Source organism: Tympanuchus pallidicinctus, unplaced genomic scaffold (genome assembly GCF_026119805.1).
Source record: "Tympanuchus pallidicinctus isolate F22 unplaced genomic scaffold, pur_lepc_1.0 scaffold3, whole genome shotgun sequence".
Taxonomy (NCBI): Eukaryota; Metazoa; Chordata; class Aves; order Galliformes; family Phasianidae; genus Tympanuchus; species Tympanuchus pallidicinctus.
Window position 1 is genome coordinate 83,495,877 of NW_026294747.1, and position 26,976 is coordinate 83,522,852.

The following is a 26,976-nucleotide window of genomic DNA, read 5'->3' on the forward strand; positions in this document are numbered from 1 at the left end:
CAAATCCATATCTTTCCAATTCAGAAATAAGGATGTGATGTGGGACCATGTCAAATGCCTTGCACAATCTAAGTAGATGATTTCAGGTTGCCATTCCATTGTCCACTGATGCCATCACTTCATCATAGAAGGCCTCTGGATTGGTGAGCCCTTAGTGAATTCATGCTTGCTGTCTCACATTCACCTCTTGTCTCACATGTGCCTTAATGTAGCTTCTAGGAGGATGTGTTCCATGATCTTTCCAGACGCAGACATAAGGCTCACTGTAATTCCTTGGGTCTTTCTTTCTCCCTTTTCGTAAAAATGAGAGTGATGTTTCCCTTTTTCCAGTCTCTTGGATCTCCGTCTGACTTTTCAGGTATGGTGGAGTGTGGCTTGGTGACCATATCAGCCAGCTCCCACAGTACCTTGGGGTGCGTGTTGTCTGGCCCTATATAGTTGTATACAGTCTCACCAGGTGGCATCTGAGTTGTGGATTTGCCTGGCTGAGTGACTTGTATTTTCATGATAGCTAAATCATCTATTTAAAGCTCTTCACTCGTTGACTGTTTTTTTTCATAATCACATTAAGGCTTCTTTCTCAGATCCCCAAGCAGACTCAAAATAAATACACAGAAGTCTGACTTTTATAAAGACTTGTTTTCTTTCCTGAGAACACGCAGCAAAAAACCAGGGCTGGCAGAAAACAGAAATGGGATATGTGGGCTTATGTGCACAATGTGCCTGTTTTCATAATAAATATTGGCACTGGTGCCAGGCTGTAGGCCATATAATACTGTAGCAGCTCTCTGATTCTAACAGTGTAGCCTACAACCTGAAGCTAAGATACAGTATTTAACGAGCGGTTCCATTCTCTGGGTGCCAGGGTACTGCTTTTGCCCCTTCTCAGAGTAGGAAGAGTGAGGAGCTCTAGGCACTGCTTATTGTGGTACTCTTCAAGGCCATGTCAGCTCTTCTTTATCAGCAGATTTTTATTAGCAACCTCTGTGTGAGGGTGCTTCAGAAGGTTCTAAGTCCCAGACAGGAAGCAAGAGTGAGAAAAGCTGTGGAGGATTTGGGTTTCCATGCATAGATGGGGGAAGGCTAAAGGGAAGGCATGTGGAGAGATGGATCCCTGAAGCAGTCTGACCTGCTTGAGTGGAGTCCCAGCTCCCCCATGCAAGTGTCGCCAGTGGTCCTCTGAGGTCACTCTGATTGATCTTGTGGCCATAAAAACCACCTCTGATGAGTTTTCATAGTTTTCAGTGGTATGGTTTTATATCTTGCAGTTGGATTCAGCTATCATCAGTGGAAGCTGTTGAAAAAGTCTTGTGACTTTATGAATTTCTGAGTGTATGTAGCCCTGACTTTTAGCCCCAAATCTATGAATTTTAAGTGTTATTTCCCCTCTGCCAGCCAGTGATTCTTTTTGTTTGAAAATGCTGGTGGATATCCACAGTTTTGTAATACTCCTGTGGTGAATAAACCTAGGAGGTGCAGAGCTGGCTTCTAGCACCTTCTCAGTTTTTGGGTTCTGCATTTATAGCTCCTAAATTCAAGGACTATGTTAGCAGCCTTCTGGGCTTGCAGACAAAGCTGGAAGAAATCTATTCTTCTGCTTGTTAGGTCATTGTCAAAAATAATAAAAGACATATTGAGTCAGAGTTAAAAGGAATAAATTGTTTATATGGCCCAGGAACACACGTGGGAGAAGTGAATACTGGCTTTTGGTCTCTGATTTCTTAATATTTTTCTTCTGTATTGTGGTTTTCTACCTGTTCACTGGGTTTAAAAAAAAAAAAGTGTGCTGAAGCAAACATAGGAATAGTCAGATTGTTTTTGTAGTTGTCAGGCAGCTGATTTCTTCTTCAGTAATGTTCATTGTCCTCATCTTTTGTAAGCACAAATTTATTTACAAAGCCTTAAACTGAATCATCAACACAATTTTTTCTTCAATGATAATATTACTGCTTCATATTAGATTCTTAATTTTTTTTTTTTTTTAATTTACAATGCTTGGACTCTAACTTTACAGACAGGTTAAACCAATAATTTGTGACAAATTTTTTTGTAACCTTGGGAATTCACTATACATGTATATATTTATTTTTTTCTCTTCCAGACACCGATCTGTTGGGCTGAAGAAGGAGCAGAAAAGCGATCACATCAGCGCTCAGCATCATGGGGAAGTGCTGATCAACTAAAAGAGGTGAGAATTCTTGCACAGTGCAGACTTTGCTGTCTTGATGTGGCCAAGACATGCTTTTTAATCCCTATCTGGAGTCCAGGAAACTGCACCCTTTCCCTCCCCTCTGTTGCTCTTGAAACAGGTTTTACCTCCCTACTTAGAAGTGTTTTAGAACTGATTGTTGTTTTATGTATGTTGGATTTCCTCCCTTTCTACTGCATGGTGTTGGCTGCAGAGAGTGGCCAGAGCGAGTACTGAGAAAGCAGCTTGTTGCTGTTGTTTTTGTTCAGTTACCTTCATGAGTTTTCTGTTCTCTAGCACTGAGAGAGACAAAGCTTAAGACTCTATGCTGCTATATTCTTGTTTAGAAATTTTGGTTGAGCTTAACAGTGAGGATGGAGAGGAGAAATGAAATACTAAGGTAAGTGTTGACACATAGTTGAAATGCTCTTCAGTCATATGTGTTCCATTGTAAACTGCAATAGAAGGAAGATAGAACCCAACAGAAGTGGATTTGCATAATGAGAAATTAGGTACAGGAAAATGGTTTTTCAGCACAGTTGAATATGCCCTGTGTCAGACTTATGTACCAATGAACTGCAGTCTGTCTCAAGTTCATGCAATTCTAGCTTTGGCCAGTGCCAAATACTTAGTCTGCAGTCAGCCTCCTGTCTGTGTCAGGAAGGGTTCAGCCTCTCTTCCAGAGCTACATCTTCCTCTTCAAAAAAATTTTGCAGCTTATTTTCATGTGATGGAGAGTTGAGAAAAAGCCATGTTTTTTTTGAGTCCTTTTTCTGACTCCTTGTTTTGAATAAGACATTCAAAAATGAGGACAAATGTATAGGTTGTCTAAGGAGAGGCTGTTATTGGCAGTAGTCCTTTTTCTCACAGCTATTGGTTACAAGAATAGTTGTCAAAAGCAGTGAGAAGTTTGATTCCTCAAATGAATAAAGAGTAATTTTGCAGTAATTTTGCATTTCAGTGGTAACAATATCCTTGTTTTTAAACAAAAGCACCTGTGCCAAGGAAAGGTGAGGGTTGTCCATTCCTGTCACATTGAGCACCTGTTAACGAAACCCATCTTATCTGATTTATTAATACATGGGCGTTCCAAGTGCCTGGGTGCCTTCATTTTGCAGCTATGAGCAGATACTCAGAACCACAAATTAAGTGCCTAGGAGTTATACAGAAGGAGTCTTGTGTCTGAGAAGTTTTGTCTTAAACATTAGCTATCAGCACACAGGAATTGAACCAAAGGCAAGAATAACATCTGTGTTTCTAGGATAACACTCTCACTTCTACTGAGAGAACATTCTTCATCATCTGGTGGTTTTGTATCAAGTTTTGCAGCAAGCAGCTTTTCTCCACCACCTGGGCTCTGACTACCAGTAGTAGGGAAACATTCAGTGTGTAGGCAATCTCTGCCATTTGACTGCAGTGATCCGTTTTGCAAAGTTGCCATCCTCTATGAGCTGATCACAAAAGAATGACAAGAAATGTAGCTGGTGAGTTTCGTGATTCCTTTCTGATAGAGCACATTAAAGAAAACGGGGGGGAGGTGGAAAGGTGTGTGGAAATAAACTGTTTCTATTCAAATTTTGCAAGAGGTGTTCACGCTAAAACTTGCCCTCATCTCTTTCAGCTTCTGGGTCTTTCCCTTCTGTTTTCGTTTCTCTGTCTCCAGCTTTTCAACACTTCTGTTGCCATTTCCACATTCGTAGACTCAGTGTCATTCTGCATACGTTTTTTAGCCAATTCTAGTCTACTATTACTTTTTCCTCAGTTACTTTCCTGTTCTTTGTCTGTTCTTTCTGTTGTTTGGTTTCTATTTTTACCCCTTATTTTTTCTTTCCCCTTGCCCATAAGTCCTGATACTAGCCTATCTGTCCAAGCATTCTCTGTCTATGTGAGACACTTGCAAGGACATGCAAGTCTTTCACCTTCCTACACCAAACTACTTAATGCCTGCATGCTGTGTGTTGAGAGTTTTTGTTCAATACTAGTTTCTTTGTGACCTGTCAATCTGCATTTTCTGGAAGCAGAAGTTCTCTGAGACAGTTCTATTCAGATCTAACGTTCAGTAGAGAATCATAGAATCATAGAACTGCTTGAGTTGGAAGGATCTTTAAAGTTGTGTAGTCAAACTCCTCTGCAGAGGAGCAGGGACTCCTACAGCTAGATCAGGTTGCTCAGAGCCTGGTTCATTTGACCTCGAATGTCTCCAGGGGTGAGGCATCCATCTCTGGGCAACCTGTTCCAGTGCCTTGCTACTGTTATTGTAAAGGACTTTATATGCAGTCTAAATCTTCTCTCTTTTTAATTTGAAACCATTTCTTCTTGTTCTATCACAACAGATTCTGTTAAAGAAAGATACTGATACTAGCAGATGTAGCTGTGTCTTAGTTTCACCTGGGATGGAATTGTTTTCTTCAAGGTGTCTGGTATGGTGTTACAGTTTGGTTCTTGGAGAAAAGCAATGTTGATAATACACCAGTGTTTATAATTGCTGCTAAGCAGTGTTGTAAAGGGCCCAAGGAGCTACCAGGGAACTAAGTTAGGACAGCTGACTTCCACTGGGAAGTGGGAGAAGTGAGAGAAGGGACTATGTGGTGCGCAGGTATCTGCTGGGTTAAACCATAACAGGCTGCCAGTTCCAAACGTCTATCTCAAACGTTAGCAAAACTTTCAGTTTGCCCAAGCTTCACCAAAAAAAGGCTTTTTCAAGAAGTAGGTGCATTATCAGGGTAAGGCTCCCAGGTGAGTGTTTTGCTTTTTCTTCCAAAGCATTGAAGAGTTAAAAAGCATACGTAAAATGATTTTTATCTGCTTTTCTTGGATTAGTATATCACTTACGTATCTGGAGTTTATTTTGATTGATGTTTGATCTAATGATGCTTTTCTGCTGCTTAGGAAGAAGACTTCTAGCTTTCTAGTTAATTAAGGTTCTTGGAAGGTAGCACAGCTACCTCTTCCTCTTAAAAGGAGTGGTTTTCTTCAAGTTTGGTAAAGAAGAAAGACACTTAACAATAAAAAGATGATTTTGTAGAAGAAAAAAAGCAATTGAGATTTCAAGATTAGTTTTGGCAAGTTGTAGATTCACTGTGTACTCTCAGTGAAGAGATGGAGTGCCATTTGGTTTGGAGGATTCTTCTGCCCACATATTTGGCACTGCTGACTGCCTACTATGGCTGTTATGAATTCAGGTAGCCTGTGCTGGCAAGCCTGTCTCCCGTGTCTAGAGGATGAATAAGAAATGGCAGGTTGCTTTTTATGTGCTCATTCTTACTTTCTCATTCTTTTGTCTGATGTTAACTACTGTATCAGAGAAAGACAGGGTTCTTGGGAAATTAGGGTTCATCAAATTCAGGGCTAGGGATATGATCAGAGAAAGTATGTCTGTTTATTCACTGCATTCTGTATTTGGTTTAAATGACCACATTGCCATTCCAGACAGAAAAGTCAGATTCTTCAAGTTTTCATCTTTCTCTTTTTCCCCAGTGACCTAAGAAGCATTTTGTTTGTTATTGTTATGTACATTGTTATGTATATCGAATGCCAAAATACACATACTCTGGAAGTGGCTGAGAAAACTTTCCATCTAGATGTCCATGATTCCTTTCAGAAGATCATAGCTTCATACTTTGGTATTAGCCCATTAGAGTGCTCTCGCTGTGTAAATCCTACAGTGTGGCTGTGTTTTCTTACAGACTTCTGAGCTGCTTGCAACTAGAATCTGAGACAGAGCTCAGAGGTGAATTTTTTAAAATCTTTTTTTATAGCATGCTTCTGAGAAAAACCCAGAAAGCTAAATTTCATTTAAATAAAATGTAGGGTAATTAACTGTTTCAGTAAGAAGAAGCCCAGAGCAAAGGCAACAGAAATTAAAGCAGCGTTTTCCCTGCCTTGTGTCCTTGCTTTTTGGATATTCTTGTAACCATCCATTTCAGTCCATGGCTGTCTTCTAGTCTGGGCTTCATTTCTTTCTTTTTCTGCTTTTTAAAGATTATCACTTCCCTACACACCCACTTCTCCAGCATTTTTGATCTATGTTGTAGTAGATATACTTTCGTGTTCCCTTAACAAACTGGTTACTTTCTTCTTCATCTCTCTGTTAAGCTGGGTTTTCTATTTAATGTTACTCTTACGTGGAGAATCAAGTAGTTCAGGACTTTTTTTCTGTGGAGTTGAGGTATCTTCAAATTCATTCGAAGTTTCGTAGTGCCTGAGTGGCACTTTGCTCAAGAGATTTCTCATTCTTTAGCACATTTTTGTTAAAAACTTGGTTGTATTCAGACCATCTTAATGTATTCTCCAAAACCCATTTGGAAATCAACCCGTTTCTGTTATTGAAGATTAGGAGTAGCCAAACATTTCTGAGTAGCAGTTCTTTGAATATGGATTATGAAGTGTGGCAAGACTTGATGTGAAACATTTAAGGCAGATCTGTTGTGTGAGTGATGTTAGAAACAAAACCAAGAAAATTCCAAAGCTTATAGTCAAGCTCCATCAAAGCCTTCACTGAGCACCGTCAACTCTTGATGCTGAAAAGTGGTATGAAGTGTTTCTTTACCACAGTACTGCTTTTTTGCAAGAACATAAGGGATATATTTAACTACTTGGACTTGACCGCAGAGCGAATGCACTTGAAGTAGTCTCAACTCAGGGGATACTTTCCAGCTGATGAATTCCATGTGTGCTCATATCTCCTTACTTCAGATTTTTTAATTGTATCTCTAGCTGTGTTTGAAATAAGTGGGGACTTGCATGCATTGCCTTTTATGCCAGCATGCTGATTGTGAAAGAGTGAGCGTGAAGGAAAAAAAAAAAAATACCCTGGTTTAAGGAAGTGTCTGTACCTGTTGTCTAAATTTGCATATCATCTAAGTTTCTCAAACAATGCTGAGAGAGTTAAATTCTCTTTCATGTAGAAACTATTCAGGAGTAGTAAGTGAAAAAATTCCTGGATTAAGTGCTTTGATTTCTATTAAGGAGCAGGTCAAGTGAATAATGGTTGTAGTTGCATTTGACCTTTAAAATATATGTTGTTCACTTACACATCTTTGCAACAGACATCAGGAAAGATAATTCTGTCCACTTGAAGAAATCTGTGATAATGTAGCCTGCAGGGAAATATAATTAAATATATTAAGCTCTCCAAGATGAAGCAATACATACTGATTGACAGTCATTTGTAGAAGTTCTTTTGTTTTAATTATGAATTATTGGAAAACTTTGCTTTGGCTCAAGGTCAAATAAATTCGACTGTAGGCTTCACAGTCTCCCAGTTTAAGCTAGTTCTAGGCCAGATATTGTTGTAAATTGTTACTAGGGATACTTTGCATCAGTTATTACAGAGTATTTCCTTGTAAATGAGGAAGTTTATTAGTAAACTGAATCTGCTTGCATAAGCATGTTGGTGACTAGGGCAGTTACCTTGGAGAAAGTGTCTAGTAGGCAGTTAATGTTCATACCTCAAAGGTAGGCAATCCACTATGCTTGTAAAATTCTCTAAAGAAAACTTTAAAAACATCTGTGATTCACTTCATAAAGAAAGATAAGCAGATCTTCTTTTGATAACTCATTAACTCACTTCACCTGAACTTCTTTCCAGCAGATTGCCAAATTGAGACAGCAGCTTCAGCGCAGTAAGCAGAGCAGTCGTCATGGTAAAGAGAAAGAACGTCAGTCACCTCTCCATGGCAACCATATAGCAATCAGTCAGACTCAGGTAAGTAGACAGCTGCTTATATTAACAGCCTCCTGGTTTATCAGTGTTGGTTGAATAGCTTGCTCTTTCTTCCCATCTTCTGTTTGCTTCCTTATGTGGTACACTGAAATGCTTAGCAACCTGATACCATTGCATCTACACTGAATTTTATCTGATAACCATCATATAATAAAAGAAAGAAGGGTTGCAGCAGGATATAAACTAAAATAAAGATGCTGTAAAAATTCTGTGAGTGGCCAGATAAGACTGTCTTTCCGGGAATACATGTTTCTAAGACTAATTTTCGTGGTACGCTTTCAAAGGTCTCTGCTCCTCTGGAGGGTTTTTGCTTATCAGCTACACAACCCAATTTCATCTGAGCTCATTTTATAGGTAAATAAATAAAATGTACCAAAAGTAAGCAGTCTGGATTGACAGCTCAACAATTGGTAAGTCTTTGAGCAGCAGACAGAACTTTGAACGGGACTTCTTAGAAGGTATTTGCATTGAGATTACAGAACCCAGTTTTCTGCTTCTCTGAAATGAATGGATTTGTTGCAAACAAATACAAAGCTTATAATTCGCCTCATCATGTATTCATCAGTAGAAGACTGGAGCATTGCTTTATCCAGTATTTAAAGAAAGATCTCATTTCCTTGTCCATTTTGGGAGTTTTTCTGGTAATTTGCTTATTGGTTAACTTGTGGCCAGAGAAGCAATGATTCCCTGTGATTGACAAGTTAAAAAAGAATACTGTCCTGTCTGCTTTCTAAAAGGATGACAATAATTCACCTCAAATTTAATTTTGGTTGAAATCAATGATGCTTACCAGTTATCCCATCCTTGAAATAGAGGGCTGTTTATCTTTTACACTACAGGGTATGAATCATCTTCATAACTTTGCCTATGACGTACCTTTTGGTTGTTATGGTAGTCTAGGATCATTGTCAATAAAAGATTCTGTGCTCTAGGATGAGAACCTTCACATAATTCTTTGTGGTAGCAGTGCCTTACATGAGGTAGAACAACATTGCTATGTTACAGTATGTGTTGAGAGCTTCCATCATGTCCAGATTATGTTGAAGTGTTCTCATGTTTTATATCAGTGAGCAATGCAATGACAGTCAGTGGGCAGTATGATGAATTCTTCTCCAGCAATGAGCTTATTACACCAGCTCTCCTTTCTCTTTCTTTCTAATTTATCCTCTGATCTCTCTCACGCTGCGTATACCTGAGGAAACACTTCTTGGTGAATCAGGAATAGGACTGTAATCCCTTAAATTCTCTGGAAAGTAAAGCTCAGGCTCCTAGTCTGACATCTTCTGTGTTGTTATTACTTATCTAAAATGATTTGAAAATGTATGCAAATCTTAATAGAGTTAATTGTTTTAGTATTAGCCTGGCTAAGACAGCTTTGATTTTTAGATCTTTTCGTGTATCAGTTACCAAAGCTTGCCTGTATTCTTAGAGTGTCTTTCTCATATTAAGAAATATGCTGATGCAACGAGTAATAGCTTTGAGCAACTGCCTGGGCAAATTACCCAAGTGTGAGCCTGATTCTTAGCAGGGTGCAATGAAAGATGCCTCACACAGTGTTCTGTAAGTGTCACAAACTGCCAGTGGAACTGAAACTGAAACTGGTTCTAAAGCTCAGGCGAGATTCTGTTAGTGACTTTGTGAACCCTTAAGTTCACAGTTTTACAGGTATGTAAAAAGCAGTTATCTTTTCTCATTTGACAGTGTGAGTGTTTGAGTCCTGATTAAATTTCGCCTACAGTGGATCCTTAATTTGGTCTCCATATTGCTAAGAGGCAGCTATTTGATCTCCTGAAACGTTTGCACTGTAGTTGTATTTCCTGACAGCTTTTTAAAATAGTGTTTTTTAAAGGAGTTGTGCCATGATGGCTATTTATTCATGTTGGCTGATTCCTTTATGTTCCTTCTGCTTGGATAAAGTCTAGTGGTTAAGATCTGGTCTTGTGATGTAAGAAATTGATGTCCTTCCTGAAACATTTATGTCTCTATATCAAAAGCTTTGCTGCATTTTTTTAATAGAAAAGGATTTTACTTTCGATCTCAGTGTAAGCTGTTGCATGTATCTATGCCACTGCTTATAGTAAAAGCAGTCTGTCACAAACTGAAACCCACCTAAGGTGTATGCTTGATGTAACGTTCTTTAGCACTGGGAACTCGCTCACGCAATGTTTTGGATTCTCAAGAATGTGTTTAACAAGGCCAGTAAAGTTTTCAGTTTTCCTGGGACCTCCAAGGGATGCTATTCTACAGGCAGTGTTTCTTAATGCTCAAACAAAAAACAAAGCAAACAAATAACAAAAAACAGCAAACAAAACAGAAAATGAAATGAAGCAACAACCAGAAAACAACAGCCCCTCCCCCCAACAGGCTGATTCACTGTATCATGAAATGACAAACATTTGAGTTGGAAGGGACCTTTAAAGGCGATCGAATCCGGCTCCCCTGCAGTGAACAGGGACAGCTACATCAGGTTACTCAGAGTCTCATTCAGTAATCTCTCAGAGAAGTCCACTGGTATGTTTTACATTTTATCTTATCCTGTGATTCTGTGAACAGCAGGAAAATATATACTTGGAATTTATGAGTGTTAGTGTAGGTGCAGCTGCTGCCAAGCTAAAATGTTCAGAGTTGACTGTGCAAGACACGTGCTCTTGTGAATGGATCCTTCTAGTAACAGAGTTCCACTCATTTTTTTTTCTGAAAACCATATTTGTATTTTTTTTACGTGCTTGATTCTTAAACTCCAAATGTTTTCTCTTAAGATTTTTGACACAAAGTTCTGAAATGTTAGAAGCTACTGAAATTAGGAGTTTAGAATGAATGCCTTATTTTTCTTTAACATAAACCAACCAAAAGAGGTTAGAAGTGCATTAAGTAGATATTTCATTTGAGTGGTTAAGCTTCAGGAATGTTGCGAAATGCCTTTTGGATCACTGTTAAACCATCCACGTCAGCCCACCGCATGCACCGCATCCCCTAGTGTGTATTCTGTAGTCAGTACATCTGGAAAGAGCATATACCTGCCTGCCTACTGACAAATGAGGTAGTAGAATGTTTTTATTATTAGAACTCTTCTGAGTCAAGAAGAGGTGATTTTAGTGGCCTTTGATTTACGCAAACGCTTCTTTTTAGTTAAACGTGCCAAGTAAAGATGGTCTTCTAGATGGCAAAATTAATAGTTTCTTAGTTCACCATCTTAAGGTTCTTTAGTGCTGATCTCATACTTCAGTTTTATTCTGTTTTCCAACTTCAAATCATGTGGCTCTCTACCTTCTAGGCTTCTATTTCCAGATCAGTCCCTATGCCACTGTCAAACATTTCAGTGCCAAAATCAACTGTTTCACGTGTGCCATGTAATGTAGAAGGAATAAGCCCTGAACTGGAAAAAGTGTTCATTAAGGAAAATAGTGGAAAAGAAGAGATATCCAAGGTAAGCTTATATTAATGTGTCTATAGTGGCTTTTTCTTTGTGACTTACAAACACATGAGAAAACTCCCTCATAGCAGAAATTAATAATAATTTTCCTCAGACTGTTAAAGAAAAAAATTGTTTCAGTATTTTAGGACTGCTTGTTCTTCAGTTTATTTTTAAAGGCCTTTTAGTCAAACATTTTATTTAGAATGCCCTTTCTTTAGAGAACCTGTAAGTTTTTATGAGAAATGTATGCACTTAAATATTCAGCTTACCGTAGTGAGTAAGTAGAAACTGGGAGATTAATTTGCTTTATTTTACGTGCTTTTTCTTAGGTGAGACTTAAGTTTCCTGTGCTCTGTTGAGCTTCTTGGTTTTAATGCATTTCTTCCATAAACTAAACTGAATGTGAACTGTTTAACTTCCTTAAAACACTGATCTGTAATGGGGGATCTCCGTATGGGAAATATAAGCTAGGCTCCTGAGCTTGTACATGTGAGAGATCTGGAGTGTTGGAATTCTCATTGAAGAGTACTAGAGTGCTTAAATAACACTTAAAATGTGAAATGTTTTGCAGCCACCCTTTCCTAAATAGCCAATGAATATTCTCTGCTGTGGGATCAACCGCTGTTTCTTCTAATTGTCTAATTTTTTTACTTGTGAATGGTCTTCTAATAGCACTTCAGTGCACAAATCAAGCTATAGAACTTTAATCAGAGATATAGGATTCCAAAATCTGATGTTTGTGTTTCTTCACTATGGCAGTAAAGTTTAAAAATAAATAAATAAAAAGCTTTGGAATATTCTTGGCTTCTCCAGAGAATTAGCTGTGTTTTGAATGAAATACCTCAGTAATAAAATGTTTCATGCTAGATTGCCTTTCCCAAAGCTGTCTCATCCCTTTATAAGAATCTGTGTTGTAAGAAGGGGAGTAGAGACAAAAACAAACAGAAAAACCCCAAAAGTCCAAATCAATAAACTCTGTTAGCTCCAAAGAGTATAAGAAAGTATATTGTATTGCCACTATTGATATTGATATGGCCAGAGTTGTGATGTCTTGTGGTTGAAGGAGGTTTAATTTATTTATCAGACAAATCATCTTTGTAAGTGCTGTCCTTAGGCTTTAACAGCTCATTACTTCAGATGCAGAACCCAATCTTATAAGTTACTGAATGTACTGGCTCTGACCCAGCCAAACAGGCACATTCCTAAGTGCATTGTTGGACTGAGGCCAGATATGTTCAGCAGTTTACACAACCAAGGCAATAGTGAACCCGTCATCTAAACATCTAGCTGGGGAGAATCTTCAGACACAAAAGAAAGTCATAAATTAGGCGTTGCCCTTGAAGTCCATCTTTGTGGGCAAAGGGTTGTTTCCTGTTATATAACTGCTAATTTCTGTCAGATCTCTTCTGGTGGGACCTAAAATGGGACTCCTAGCACTGTCTTAGAGCTTATTACATCTCACAGTTTACTTATGGAAGATCATAATAAAAGTGATTTACTAAATCTTACCGCTGGTGAACTTTCCCCAACTGCAACAGTTTAGCTTCTTTTTAGCCAGGGGTGTTGGTTGGCTGGGTTAAAGGTTAGAAATTACTGAACAAAAGATAAACCATAGGAATCCAAACTTCATTAGTTTCACTGCTAGTGAAACAATTTGTTTTTCTTTCAATTTTCTGTCTTTCCTTCTGGTTGTAATGTTCTATTTTAGAAAAAGATGTAACAGTCAAAGGTAAGTGGTTGCCTTGGGTGAGTCCTGGAATGGACTGCCCAGGGAGGTGGTGGAATCACCGACCCTGGGGGTGTTCAAGGAAAGGCTGGATGTTGTGTTGAGGGACATGGTTTAGTAGGAGCTATTGGGAATAGGTGAACGGTTGGACTGGGTGATCTTTTAGGTCTTTTCCAACCTTGGTGATTCTATGATTCATGATATGAAGGACAAACTTCATTATGAGCTTGCTTTTGATATTGGTGGGCATCTAAATTCTCAACTGGTTTCTTCTAATCTGCTTCTAAATTTACTTCCTAGTTTCAGCAAGTGCATCTTTAAAACTTCGTGTTAATCAATCCAGCTGCTTAAATCTCTTGAAGCGTATTGTGAATCTAAATTCATGTCATAGAGAAGAGTAGTTACCTTCATTTTTTTTACATGCAGTTTACTATCTTAAGTTGTATTCAAATTTAGCCGTATGTTAATAGCTTTCTGATCTCATCAGTTTCCTTTAAATAAGCATGTTTGGAATATCTTAAGTAAAACAAAATGCATTTTAGTTGGTCAACTCTTAAAAATTATAGTTTAGTGTTCTTGACTTTTTTTTGCCATTACTATTTCATATCTTCAGTATAAACTTGTGAATTTTTGAACAAACTTTCTGGGTTTATCACCTTGAAATAGGTGATGCATGAGACAGAAGTAAGCTTATGGTTAAAGTAGATCTGATTTTATGGATGTTTGAATTACATTTTAAATTAGCTGCCAGTTGAAATTGGAAACCAGCGGAACTTTCCTCTCACATTCACACTTTCTTCTTTAGTCTTCAGATACGCAAATAAATTTGATTTATTTTTATTCTTTTTTGATTTTGGGGGTAGGATATTACATACTTTATTTTCCCTTTTGCTGACTTGAATTTTAGCTGTCCTACTTCTTAAAAATGTATGAATTGATTTGGAATGTATTTCTATCTTTTGCTGATTTTGCTAACTGAATTCTTTGGAAACCTTCTTCACTTTTTTTTTTTTTTTTTTTTTCCACCCATGGTATTTTAATAATAGGAATTTTACTTCGTGGAAGGGTAATTGTGGAGTGATTAGCCTTGTTATTTTTACATGCTTCATAAAGATAATGGATGGTACAGTAACGTCATTAGGTCTTTCTTTTAATAATCTAATTGACTGTGAAGTTTAATGATATGTGGTCAAAGCATTTCAAGCATTTCTTCCTTTTTGGTTTGGCCACGTGTGTGTATATTTTTTCAGATCATCTCTCTTGCTTAGCTGGCTGAAAGCATTCTCATTTTTATTTCATAAAAACAGTTAAAGTTGGCATTTAGTTTGGAGTCCCTTTTTAATAGCATTTTTGTCCTCAGGTTTACTTAAAAATGTCATTTCATCTTCTAATGCCTTTATTTAAAGATTCTGGATATATTTTCCTTCCTGGTTTATAATTTGGTGACCAGCTTTCCAGGAAATTGTAGTTGTCTCTGTGCCCACTACAAATTGTACAAGAGAATCAGCTTTCTGTGAAGTTGTCTGGCCTTTATTCATTGCCCTGTTGTGCTTCTGCAGCACAAATGTTGGAGACTTTGAATAAGATGTTCCCCCCAACTCACCACAGTATCTTGCTTAATTTCTTTTGTTTCTGGAAATAGGTAGTAAAATGCTTTTATGTACCTATCAGAAAATTCAGTCCGGTAATAATCGTTTTTGATTGTTTTTCTAATTTGAACAGCTGCACAGGGTCTATACCTTAATCTTCATATCCTTCATCTGAAAAGTTTTGGGGTTTATTCTTCTGAATGTTCCTTGTAAGGAACAGTCTTTTCAGGATGTGATGGATTTTTGCACTCTCATGTTGTCTAATGCATTGATGACTGTATTTATGCTAGAAGGCAGAAGCAATTTCCTATCTCTGCCTTTGTGCTCCAATCTGGAGAATAGTTTTTAAATTAAAAGCATTGAATGCTTTACTCTGAAGAAAACGCCTCTCAAATAGATGTAAGGCATTTGATAAACATTATTTGTAAGGTTCCTGTTGGTATATTATGTCATAGTAGAATTCCTGATGCTACTCTGTAGGACAGTTTTAATTTGATTGATACTGAAAAAATCTGGTGATTTTTAATTGCATTAAGAAGTGCATGTTGTCAAATAGACCATTTCTGTACTTTTGCAGGGAGATATAAGGACAGTTTATGACTATATCCAAGAACATACTGTCTCATAGTGGTTGTTGGATGTTTTGTTGGAATGCCTTTGGAATAGAATTAGTACATGACTGAATCCTCCTGCAGGAAAGAAAAAAAAAGTATACAGAATTCTGTCATTTTCAGCCATTTTCCATGCATTGAGAATTATGACAACTAATAGCAGCTGTACTCAATTATAGTTACCCTATTTCTTGTGCTTTAAGATTGTGAGGACTTGGGTTTTTAAAAATAGTTTAGGCATAACTCATGGAAAGTAAGTTCTGAAGTCTTTTTTCATGTTGATCATGTTTAAAAATTGAGTATTTCAAGTTGATGTTTTCACAAAGGCTTATGGTCTTGTAAAAAAAAAAAATTGGGCTCAGTATTAAGGGAAAGAAATACAGAAGCACAGTAATTTTTGAAGCATTTTCAGGCTTTTTCTGTTATTTTACTTTAAAGAGTGATTAAATATGTATCTTTGTATACTTGCATGTATTTCTAGAGGCGTATTGAAAAATGCAGATGACTTTCTATGCCTTCAATTTTGATTCAGCAGAGGCTGAAATAAGCGATTTGGGATATGCTTCTTGACTACATAAGACTATGGTGTTTCTTCAGGTGTGGAAATCTGTGCTATCCTGAAGTCTTTAATTATGTGATTACTTACTGTTTTTATTCTCTCCTTGGAATCCTTGCTTTACCTGCTCTGTGGTATGTGCATGTAATGAGCAGCCATTTGGTGTTTCCTCCTCATTAGATGTGTCATAATGTTCACTACTAAACCTTGCTTTGAAGCCAGAAATCTGAATTCCTTCATGGATTTTTTTCTTACTATATATAAAGAGTGTCTCTGAAATGTTTTATTTTTATCACACCTATGTTAGAAGAAAGGTGATATTATTTGCCTTTTATGGATGGAGAAACACAAATCCATCAGGCTTTCATAGTGTGCTTCTTCAGGTAGCTCAGGATACTGCATGTGTTTTAGGACTTCAAAGTGCAGCTCTCACAGTTTCCTTCTCCATCTGTGAATGATGAAGACTTTTGTAAATCAGTCCTGTATAGACTGGGCTTCCAGAAAAGATATGATAAAAGAGAAGAGTTGGATCAGATAACTTTGGCCTCTTGTAGAATCTTTGTGTCAGAAGCAGATTAAAAAAAAAAAAGCTGATCTGTGTGGCAGTTCTTTTCTTTTTGTTATGTTAATTACGAGACTAATTTTCTTTCTACAGCTTCAGTCTTGTTTTCTACTTCTGTCTGCGTAGTAATACAGGTCTATCTTCAGGTCTATCTTGTGCATTGAATGAGTCATGGCCTGTTGGGGGCAATGGGAATAGCAACACGTGGTCCTGTTGTAATATACAACATGAGCTCAGCTGTTGAAACAGCTCTATCCAAACTTTTGAGCATTTGATGTAGCAGCTGTAATATTCCCCTTATAGTGTATTGCTTGGCTTTTAAATGAAATGTGAAAAGGTATTAGCTAGAAGCCTTATAAGAAGGAAAGGATTTTCTAACTCTACTAGGCCTGCCTCTGTATAATTTGATGGCTTTCTACATAGGCTGTTGCTGAGGAATATTGTTTCATATCCTCTTTATTAGCAAAAGCACGTTGTGTTGAATTTTAAGCTCTGGAATTGGCTGCTCTAATTTTGGTACATACGGAAAAGAGGAAAATGAAATGCAGTTCTTCACTTGAAATGAGAAGGAAGGTGGCCTGACATTTCCTATCTTGAACTTTTGATCATTCCTCTGTGGCTTGAAATGGTCCTTACTGAAGCAAAGCTAGAAACATCTATGCTGTATGTTGCAGCATAGGGTGCAAGATCAACTGGCTGGTGCCAACTAAACTGATATGAGAAAGCAGTGCTTATCTCTTCAGTTTGAAACAAGCTTGTGAACCTTGTATAAGCCTGTACATGTTTTCTTTTAGTTCTGAATTTGTTGTAAGCCAGCTACAGAAGTGAAGGTTGGAAACTACAGGAGTGCTAGAGAATTACAACCAAACTTGGATGGTTTCATTTGTAATTGTAACTCAGTTCATTGTTAGGCCAATAATATGCTATTGTATTAGAAATATCTCTTATCCAGGTGTGACCTCTGTCATGGTACTTGTTTATGCTCTGTGCTAACTATTCTCTTTAGAATAATGAGATCTATTGATTTGAGGAGGAGACTGCTTTCTAAAATATCAGAAAAAATGCTAAAAAAAAAATGCTGGCAAGTGTAGATCAACAACAAAGTGCACCTCTTTGTTAATTTAACTCCATTGCATAAGAGCATATCATTGTCTTGGGAAATCTGTGCATTGTCCCAGCATTGAGCATAATTAATGTATGTTGTGCATTTTGTATTGCATTATTTTCTTCCCCAGAAGTTGTTTCAAAAAAAAAAGATTTCACCTGTTCAATTACGAGTACTAGCTGGATCTTTTCTCAGAAATCTGAGTTGCTTGTTTCTCTTGCAGCCGTTGGATATCCCTGATGGTCGGAGGGCCCCGCTACCTGCTCACTATCGTAGCAGTAGTACACGAAGCATTGACACTCAGACTCCGTCTGTCCAGGAGCGCAGCAGCAGCTGCAGCAGCCATTCACCATGTGTGTCTCCCTTTTGCCCTCCTGAATCTCAGGATGGGAGTCCTTGCTCAACAGAAGACTTACTCTATGACCGTGATAAAGGTGAGAGTAGAATGGCCCACCTTTACCTATGGGAGGCATGTGATGTCCTGCTTTTACAGTTATCTTCATTTTACTCATTACATCAGTTTTCGTTTTTGTTTGATTGTTGTGGAGGGATTGAGGACTTATCTTAAAATTGGTTTTGTTTGTTCACATATCTTTTTCCCTCTTGTTTGTGAAGCTTCACAAACATCTTCCATAAATACGTCAGAGGAGCACAGCAAACAGTTTTACCCATTTATGAAGATTCGAATGCAAAGAATTCAGAGTGTAACGTGTTTGTTTCAAAAGGGTTTCAAGAAGGTTTGTGATAAACTGTGTATTCATCATGGGTGAGTTATTTACTGATCAAAACAGTGAGTTTTTGGACTACTTTATAAGTACTCTGCTTCTGAAGTCGCATCCCATTTGAAGCTATTTGGTGAGGAACTCATATCTGAGTTTAAAAAAATCTGATGGAGAGTAATTATCTGTCTGCATATGTTGTTCTAATAGAAGAAAAATTCAGTGTAATTTGTGTGCTAATATGTCAATATTCAGTGTTTTGTCTAAGTTTGAAAAAAGTAGTTTTATGGAGGGAGTAAATCGGAGTTTGAGAACAGAGTTAATTTACAGACAAGACAGTGTGAAAATGAGGCACTGTCATAAAAAGATTGATTTTGAACAATTCTTTTTACAATGAAATGATTCTTGGGTTTCTGGTTGTCTAAACTTGAGCTTTTAATCAATGTAAATATGAGCTTTATTTTGGAAAAATGCATTTGGGAGAGATGTGCAAGCTAATAGCAGTATGTTCACAGGAAATAAAAGCTAAGATTTTGATTTGGCATAGATTTACTAATGAGCTGAAAGCAACAGTATTTTGAGGTTACAAGCTAAGATTTAAGCACTTCCTGCAATTATTTTCTGTTTGGTCATCCTTAAAGTAATCTTAATTCTAAGTGATAAGTTGAAGTGAGTAAGATTGGGGCAGAAGAAATTATATCATAGATCATAGAATGGCCTGGGATGAAAAGGACCTCAAAGATCATCGAGTTTCAACCCCCTGCTCTGTGCAGGGTCGCCAACCACCAGACCAGGCTGCCCAGAGCCACATCCAGCCTGGCCTTGAATGCCTCCAGAGATGGGGCATCCACAACCTCCTTGGGCAACCTGTTCCAGTGTGTCACCTCCCTCTGTGTGAAGAACTTCCTCCTAATATCTGACCTAAACCTCTCCTTTCTCAGTTTGAAACCATTCCCCCTTGTCCTATCACTATCCACCCTCATAAGCAGTAATTCTCCCTCCGGTTTATATGCTCCCTTCAAGTACTGGAAGGCCACAATGAGGTCTTCCTGTAAGTTAACCATAAGGTCTTATCCCAGCACAGAGTGATAGGTTGTCATGTTCCAAAACCAACTGTGGATATTATTTTCCCCCCTGCTACTTTCCTTTCTTACAGTATGCATATGTAGACATCCACTAAAGTACAAGCAGTCAGGGAAATGCCTTGACAGGTAAGTTTGTTGTATCTATCCTTAAAACATACATATCTTAAAAAGTGATAAAATTGAACGATTGGTACGCAATTATCACAGTGAGTGGAGTTTTTTAGTGGTTTTTAGTGGCACTAGCAAGTGAAGATAATTTGAAATATTGCACTTAATTTTCTCAATGATTTTCAGGGTTTTCACCTTCCATATGTGATGATCCGAGCAGTTCACTGGAGTAAAATCCATTGCTGAACTTCACAATGAGTAGATAGATATGTATTTGTGGTTTCAGTCTTAAGGCTGGCTTTAGGTCTGTATCGAAAGTCTGCCTTTGTATATAGGTGATGCTGATAAACAGCATGCTTTCTAGAGTTAAACTTAATTATATTTTTAAATTAGTTTAGGCTTTATGATACCCTGCTTATGCAAAATAAAAGCTTGAATTCCTCATTGCAACTTTGTTCTTTAAGGACAAGATAGAAACTAGAAAAACACATAGCAGTTTGCCAGGAGCAAATAGTTTGTTCAGAGGTTGTAGAAGTAGCATCAGTCATTAGGAAGTGTGCCCTTCACTCTCAGAACATTGATGTCACAGGTTGGTCAGAATGTTAGCTTCAGAAGAGTTAAATTATAGCTAAGCGAGTGATACCGGTAGAAATTGTAAGGAAACAAAAGGATTTTGAGTGATTTTATTAACATCTGTTATTGATGTTAACTACATTACAAAACAAACTTTTTTGTGCTCATCTTAAAAGATTCTGTTGTGCTGCAGTATAACTTATGTAACTTTGCTGCAAGACCTGCTAAGTTTTGAAAAATGTTCTTCTACACATAACCAGAATTTAGGCATTTTAAACTTCAGATTTTTTTTTTGTTACTTGTCTCAAGATGGAATTTTATTTTTCTCCTTAGTGGAATAACTTAATTTTTCCATTAAAATATGATTATCAGCTTAAAATTTGCTCCTGAGTGTGATTCTGTGTGGAGAATGAGGGTCAGCAGTTTGACTGAGACACAGGAGCAGTGAGAGGAGCCAGCACTCAGTACAGACAGCGCTGCTTTACATTTCCAAAGCATCTTTTATTTCTTGTGCAAAGCTGTGCTTTGGCCTGAGGCCTTCACAGCTGCTCTTTGGACTGCATCAGCTGTTTGGTTTAAGTTTCTGCAGGGAGCTGCTAAGTCTATTGAATTTTTCAAAAGAAAGTGAAAGATTTCAGAAAAGGGTCACAATACATCTCCAAATAGTGCAATGATACCGAATGGTAAAGATTGGAGCAGAGAGAGAAGGGTGGGAGAGAGTGTATTTTCATGGCACCAGGCTTTGTGATTTATTGTGAAATACTGTCACTGCAAGCTAAACGACTGCCTTGCTCCATTAAAGCTACTGCTTTCATTAGATCTGTTTTATGATATCCTTCTTCATGAGACTAACATGTCCCACATATTTAGTAACAGGTAAATTTCAAAGGCATCCGAAGGCATAAGGATTCAGTGATGTTTGTTTGTTTGTTTTATGTGAAAATAGTGTAACCTGCTTTCTAGGGATTTTTATTCTGGTACTTTTGTGTAGATTGAATATTCCTGCTGTTGTTAGCAGGCTGTAACAAGTAATCTGTTCATGAAGATGCTATCTCTTGACCTGGATCTCATTTTCTAACTTCTGGGTGTCTGATTCATAGTTTTTAAAATAAAAATTGTATGAGAAGTCTTTGGGTAGTCTTAAAAAACAAAGGCGTTTTTGAGCTGGAAAATCCTTTTGAATGTATCAAACCAAATCCCAAGGTTCACTGGCCAAGTTATGTCACTGAAAAGAAAAAGTTCTTTACAAGCTGTTTTCAGTCTGTCCGTTGTAATATATGCAAGCTAAAGTTAGTGGTGTTGAATGTTTTTGTTACAATATTATTTTTCAGTGTCTAATTATGAACTTAAACATTTTCTAGATTATAGAATATGTCACTTTGAAATATGTTCAGGAATTCTGTGTAACAGGGCTCCCTATTGTCTTCAGTGTGGTTATGGTAACAAAGCTCACTTTAAAGGTTACAGCTGTTAATCTTCAATCCTAATGGTAATGAAATGTGATTAGTTTGTTGAAATATGCCAGAGCACACCCTACCGGTGGGAGGCTGGAAGGTGCAGATGCCAGATCGTGCATTGCAACCTCTGAGAAAGCATATAAAAAATGAAAAATAAATAGCATTGTTTGAGAATATCCCTTAAATGACACTGCAGATGAGTAATGATGTTATGATTTATTGCTTAAGACCCGATAGGATACATGGCTGGAGACTGGCTTAAGCTTCACACTTCCTCTTACCACTACAGCTGGTGGCTTTATTACCAGCACCCTTCCATTATTACACTCTAAGTGAAGAGCTAACAGAGAGCTTATACGTGTCAGCCTCCTGTGCTTTTCAGATACTAGTGTGGTGTGCGTTTGGTCAAAGTGAAAAGCTAACAATTTAGTAAGCTTTAAAAGCTCAAGGAGGCAAAGGGAGAAACAGATTGGTTAAATTATATGATTTTTTATTTTTTTTTTTACATGTTTAACAGATGTTCTATGTAGAAAGTTTCTGCCAAACAGGGCTAAACAAACCAAAATTTATTGAAAACTGCACTGGCTAGACAACACTCTGAATCTTCCAAGAGCTGACTTAACTTTGAATTCAGTTTAATTCTTTCCTTGGATGTACCTCCACAGTTTTCCAGTATTTGCTAGAATGAACAGTAGCTCATTTTATGTCCCAGAGTTTTTAAATAGAAACTTGGATCTTCAATTTTAAATATTGGAAGGGGGAAACAAACTGTCGGGGTTCTGTTAATGATTTCTGTATTCGGAATGAGCTATGAGGGCCAACAGTGGAAAGATTCCAGAAGACCATCATGTGCTCAGCAGGACAAATACCTGCATTGCCTCTAGACTTGTTGCCTTCATACAGTTAACACCAAAAATTCTGTAAATGGAAGTTGTATTCACCATGCAGCAGGCAAGAGCAGAATAATCACTATACAAAGATCTACTTTGACCATCTTCTCATACCTTTGACAGTAAAATAGGATATGTGACATTGGAGCTGATTCGTGTCTCACTGATGGTTCAAAACCTCTAATGATTAGCCTCTGTATTTGAGTCATACGTATGCAAATGTTTATGTAGTTACCATTTGCAAATTCTTAAGAAAAACTTACATGTTTCAGTGAACCCAGATTGTAATGCTTGAAGCTTTGGTTGGTTTTCCAGTGTTGCTGAAAAAGCACATTTGAACAGCAACAGAATAAGGAAAGATATCAGAGTTAAAAAGAATAAGGTACACCAGACTGGTGAAAACACTTGAAAGGAGCCAAAGTAGGAGCTACAATTTCTCTTCATTGCTTTTTCTTGTAAGTTGCTAAATCCTCCTTAACCTTGCCTTTTCGTTTCATTTTTTTAAATTGTAAGCTGAAACATAGAACAGGGAGCCACTTGTGTTGGCCTCTTGCTCTTGGAAAAAGTAGAAGCCACTGCAGAAGGGTCAATTTCAGTGAGTAATTATTTTTGCACCTATTTTGTTTTCTTCTTGAATTCAGTGTCAACATTGTCAAGATGAAGGAAAAGGTGGTTCACTTTGTTTAAGGTGAACTTTTCAAACGGTTGTTCTTCTGACTTCACGAGAGTTGAGTCTTATTTCTCAGACTTGCCAGGAAGTGCGGAAGTCTGCCTGCTGTGAAGTCTGTCCTATGTCCTAGATGTATGTGTCTTTAGTTCTAGGTGTGCCTAGTAACCCTCTGCAAAACACAAAGGCAGCTGCAGCCATTAAGAATAGCTAGGTCCTAATAGTGACGATGAGAGTGGAATTGTGGAGGCTTGATTTTGGATGCTAAGAGAACTAAACTGTAGAGCAAATGAGGTGGGACATTATAATGATGACATACCAGTATCTGTATTAAAAATGTGTTTTGTTTGCAAATTTTGAGCTATTATTGAAACTAATGTGGTCAGCATACCTGTCAAGAATTGTTATAAAATAAGACAGATGCTGTATGCACACGTTTTCAGTAACTGTTTATGCAATGAGAAGGCATTATCGATACCACTCATAACTCTTCTGCATGTGTAATGCATATTACTGTGTTGATTTATATTTTTTGAAATACATAATTAGAGCCAATTTGTTTCCAGGATCACAACTCTTCATGCCAGTTGCGGTGCTCTGGATAAAAATATCCTCCTGTTACGTGTTATGTGATTACTGCTGCACTGAAGCTTTTATTCAGAAGAAATGTGCTATGCAAGGGTGTTAGAAATTGCCTGCGATAAAGGAATCATTGTGGTAGAAGCAAACCAGCATAGTGGCTGAACTGTGAAAAAGGCATCTTGTTTGGAAATCAAGCTTAATCAAGAAAACACTCTCAATCTCTAGTAATATAACTGCTTTAAATTTTCAGACAGTGGGAGTAGCTCACCGTTGCCCAAGTATGCCTCATCTCCCAAACCAAACAACAGCTACATGTTCAAACGAGAGCCCCCAGAGGGATGTGAGCGAGTGAAGGTCTTTGAGGAAATGTCGTAAGTAATGCCTTTTATATCAGCTGGTATCTGCAAAGCAGTAAACCTGTTTACTGAGCCCAGCCAACTGCAGATGAATAAACTATTCCAGCTGATGAGCTTTTCAGGAGCAAACTATTCTTAGTTTGTACAGAAGAGAAGTTGAAGTGTTCATGTTGGTTTGAAGAGGAAATGGAGTCTTTTATGCTTGAACTCTTTCTGTGCATTTATAAAAGGCAACAAAAATCCAAGCGGAAAAGATAAGGTACATTTAATTTCCTAAGCATTTATAAACCTCGCTTCATATGCTTGCATTAACTTTTGTAAATGTTCCTGGTTTAACACAAAAACTCCCCTTGCCAGAATTCTTTATCAGTTTTGAGCAAAGGTTGCGTCTGTATAACCTATGGCTACGCTTGTGTTTAAAATGCATAAAATGGCATGAGATCTATATAATATAAAGTGTGTTTAGATGGTAGTATACTTAATGACATTAAACTTTGCTCAATAGTTTTGCTGTTGAGCAGGAAATCAGAAATTAAACTCTTGGACATCGTGTCTTTTTCCCTAGACTCAGCAGTAAACACATGCTGTTGAGGTTGTGTGCTTAGCTCCTGTGGATGAAAAGAATGAAGGAGGGGATGGGTCTTGCTCTAGTAGCATTCATTGCCCAATGGATGGTGAAGGAGCAATGCTAGGTTGTGGAGGAAGCCTCCGAGCAAATGATGGAATATGGGAAAGGAGAGGTCAAATTAATGGAGTCTCTCACAGATTTGATGTGACCACATGTGTTGTTTCTGCAGTGCTGTTGTTAAAGAGGAATTTGTGTCATTCTAAATTACCATGGCATTTTTTCACATGTGTATGTATTGCAGATTTTTCTCGCTGGAAAGGTGCATGTTTATCCAGTAACAATCAAGTCATTTTTGTGATGGCACTGTTTTTAATGCTGTGGATCAGTTAGCTGACTACCAATATGGAAGATGTTTGCCCCTCTGTCCAATTAATCCCATTCCTTGTCATTCACATTTTAGCAACCTGTAGAACCACAAAGTTCACAACATATAAACGTCTCAGTTGGCCGAGTATGTAATCTCTTTTCTTGTTGTAGGTCTCGTCAGCCTGTCTCAACCCCTCTCTTTTCATGTCCTGACAAAAACAAGGTTAATTTCATCCCAACCGGATCAGCTTTCTGTCCTGTGAAACTTCTGGGCCCGCTACTTCCCGCTTCAGACCTGACACTGAAGAACTCTCCAAACTCCAGTCAAAGCACAGCTTTGAGCAGCCTGACTGTTGAGCAGCTTTCGTCTCGGGTCTCTTTCTCATCTCTGTCAGATGACACCAGCACAATGGACTCTACAGAGGTCTTGGTACAGCAACCATCCCAGCAGCAGCAGCAGCCTCTTCTGCAAGAAATTCAGACTGAAGAGCATTCCTCTCCTCAGAGCTATGCGCTAATCTAGACCGAGGTGTGGAGCAGGCCTCTGCCCCAAAGCAAGGACTGAGGAGGTAACAGTTCAGTTCAGATACATCTGCATGAGGTGGCAACCTTTCAGAACAAAATGCAGTACTTAGCAGCATTCTGAAAAATATCTCAACGCTGTTTTTGGCAGGGACAGAATCCATATTCAGCATCTTTTGTGAGAAAGCAGTGATGCCTGCAGAATCCATATATCATTAAGCGTTTTAAGTGGAGACTATGCATTTCATAGTATGTTTGGCCAGATTAGTACTGTGTCCTGTGTTCTGTTTCAAATTCTACAGTATAAATAAGCTCTATATATATATAAAAAAAAGAAAAAAAAGTTGCCTGTCTGAATAGAAAATGTCTTGCTGTGTTGTGTCCTATGGAAAATACTGTACTTCAGGATTATGTTTACAATTGATCCAGGTGTTTATGTTTCTAACTTCTGTAATACACACAATGCAAAAAAAAAAAAAAAAAAAAAAAAAAAAGAAAAAAAAAAATGGCCACAGCAGTTGCACAGTGCCCACCCTATGGCCTAGCTTCAGGTACTTCTCTCGAAGTGTAAACTCAGGTAACTTGGAATGTATATCATATTGGGATATTAAATATTTTACAGCTACAAAGCTAAAGAGGGAACATCACTCTTTTGCCTTTCCTTATTTTATGCATTAATATTTCCTCATTACATTCCACTTTCTTGGAATAAGTGCATTCAGCTCCAGGTGAATGGTGACCCTGGACGTGGGTGAACGTGAGGAGAACCAGCAAATCTGTGATGAATATCACTTTGTCATGTGCTTACAAGCAAAAAAACAACTGTTGCATTCACTGTCATTTCAATATATGTAAAATGTGGCATTTAAAGGTTTCAGGTGTTGCTCGGTTAATGACTGTTAAACTGTTGCAAATAAAGTGTTCAGTACTAGGCTGTACATGAGAAACATTCCATGTTGTGTGTGAGAGGATTTTGAAAGACAAGAATGTTTTTGTTTGAGGACAGAAATTCCTTTAGGTTTCACGGCAGGGTGATGGGGATTTCCTCTCATGTTTTTGTTGGCAGTTAAGGATGTGAAATGCTACTGTTACCGTCTAAAAGTCAAATTAATGTTTAGTTTCTCTTTTGGAAATGCTCATTCATTTGCTGGTTGGAAATAGGTTTTCAGATTTTGTCGAGCAGTGTTAGATGAGCAGCATTTAATTTATGTAGTGAGTAACTGTGTTTGGATTGAAGTCCGCAAGTAGCAAGTGGGTGTTTTAAGAGGGATGGGGAAAACAGTAGTTTTAAGTTTGTTACTTAATCAAAGCTTCTCCCATAACTTTTGCTTACTTTAAGCTGTATGTGTAAAAGTGTGTTCTCCCCCCTCCTTAAGTATGAATTGTAATAATAAAAAGATGATGATCCTGGTTTTGCAGGCTGGACGCTTTCTCGAAATGGCAAGAGCGGGTTAGTGGTGCTCTTCTGCTGTACTGGAACAAGAAGAGCATTGCTTTCAGAGATAATTTCCTGTGATACAAAGAGGGACCCCAGGGGCAAAATAAACTTGATGTTCTTGCTCCATTGCTTTCAGCTCAGTGGAATTACATTTATGCTGTCTGCTCC

At 37.9% G+C, this 26,976-nt stretch overlaps 1 protein-coding gene across 5 annotated transcripts in view; it reads left to right on the top strand.

Moving 5' to 3' along the window:
- Window positions 1-26,192, top strand: part of GLCCI1 (glucocorticoid induced 1) — a 50,355-nt gene extending 24,163 nt beyond the window's left edge. The window contains exons 3-9 of one of the 5 annotated variants that reach the window (XR_008209681.1): window positions 2,102-2,188; window positions 7,779-7,895; window positions 11,188-11,340; window positions 17,701-17,911; window positions 23,809-23,929; window positions 24,054-24,173; window positions 25,020-25,120. Coding sequence is in view for 4 of the 5 variants with exons in the window: in XM_052696436.1 (XP_052552396.1) it covers window positions 2,102-2,188; window positions 7,779-7,895; window positions 11,188-11,340; window positions 17,701-17,911; window positions 23,809-23,929; window positions 25,020-25,371 (1,041 nt within the window). In the remaining variant the exon portion in view is untranslated. Of the gene's footprint in view, window positions 1-2,101; window positions 2,189-7,778; window positions 7,896-11,187; window positions 11,341-17,700; window positions 17,912-23,808; window positions 23,930-24,053; window positions 24,174-25,019 lie in introns of all 5 variants that reach the window. The other 4 variants (XM_052696436.1, XM_052696437.1, XM_052696438.1 and 1 more) reach the window with 4 other exon arrangements.
- Window positions 26,193-26,976: the final 784 nt, after the last annotated feature.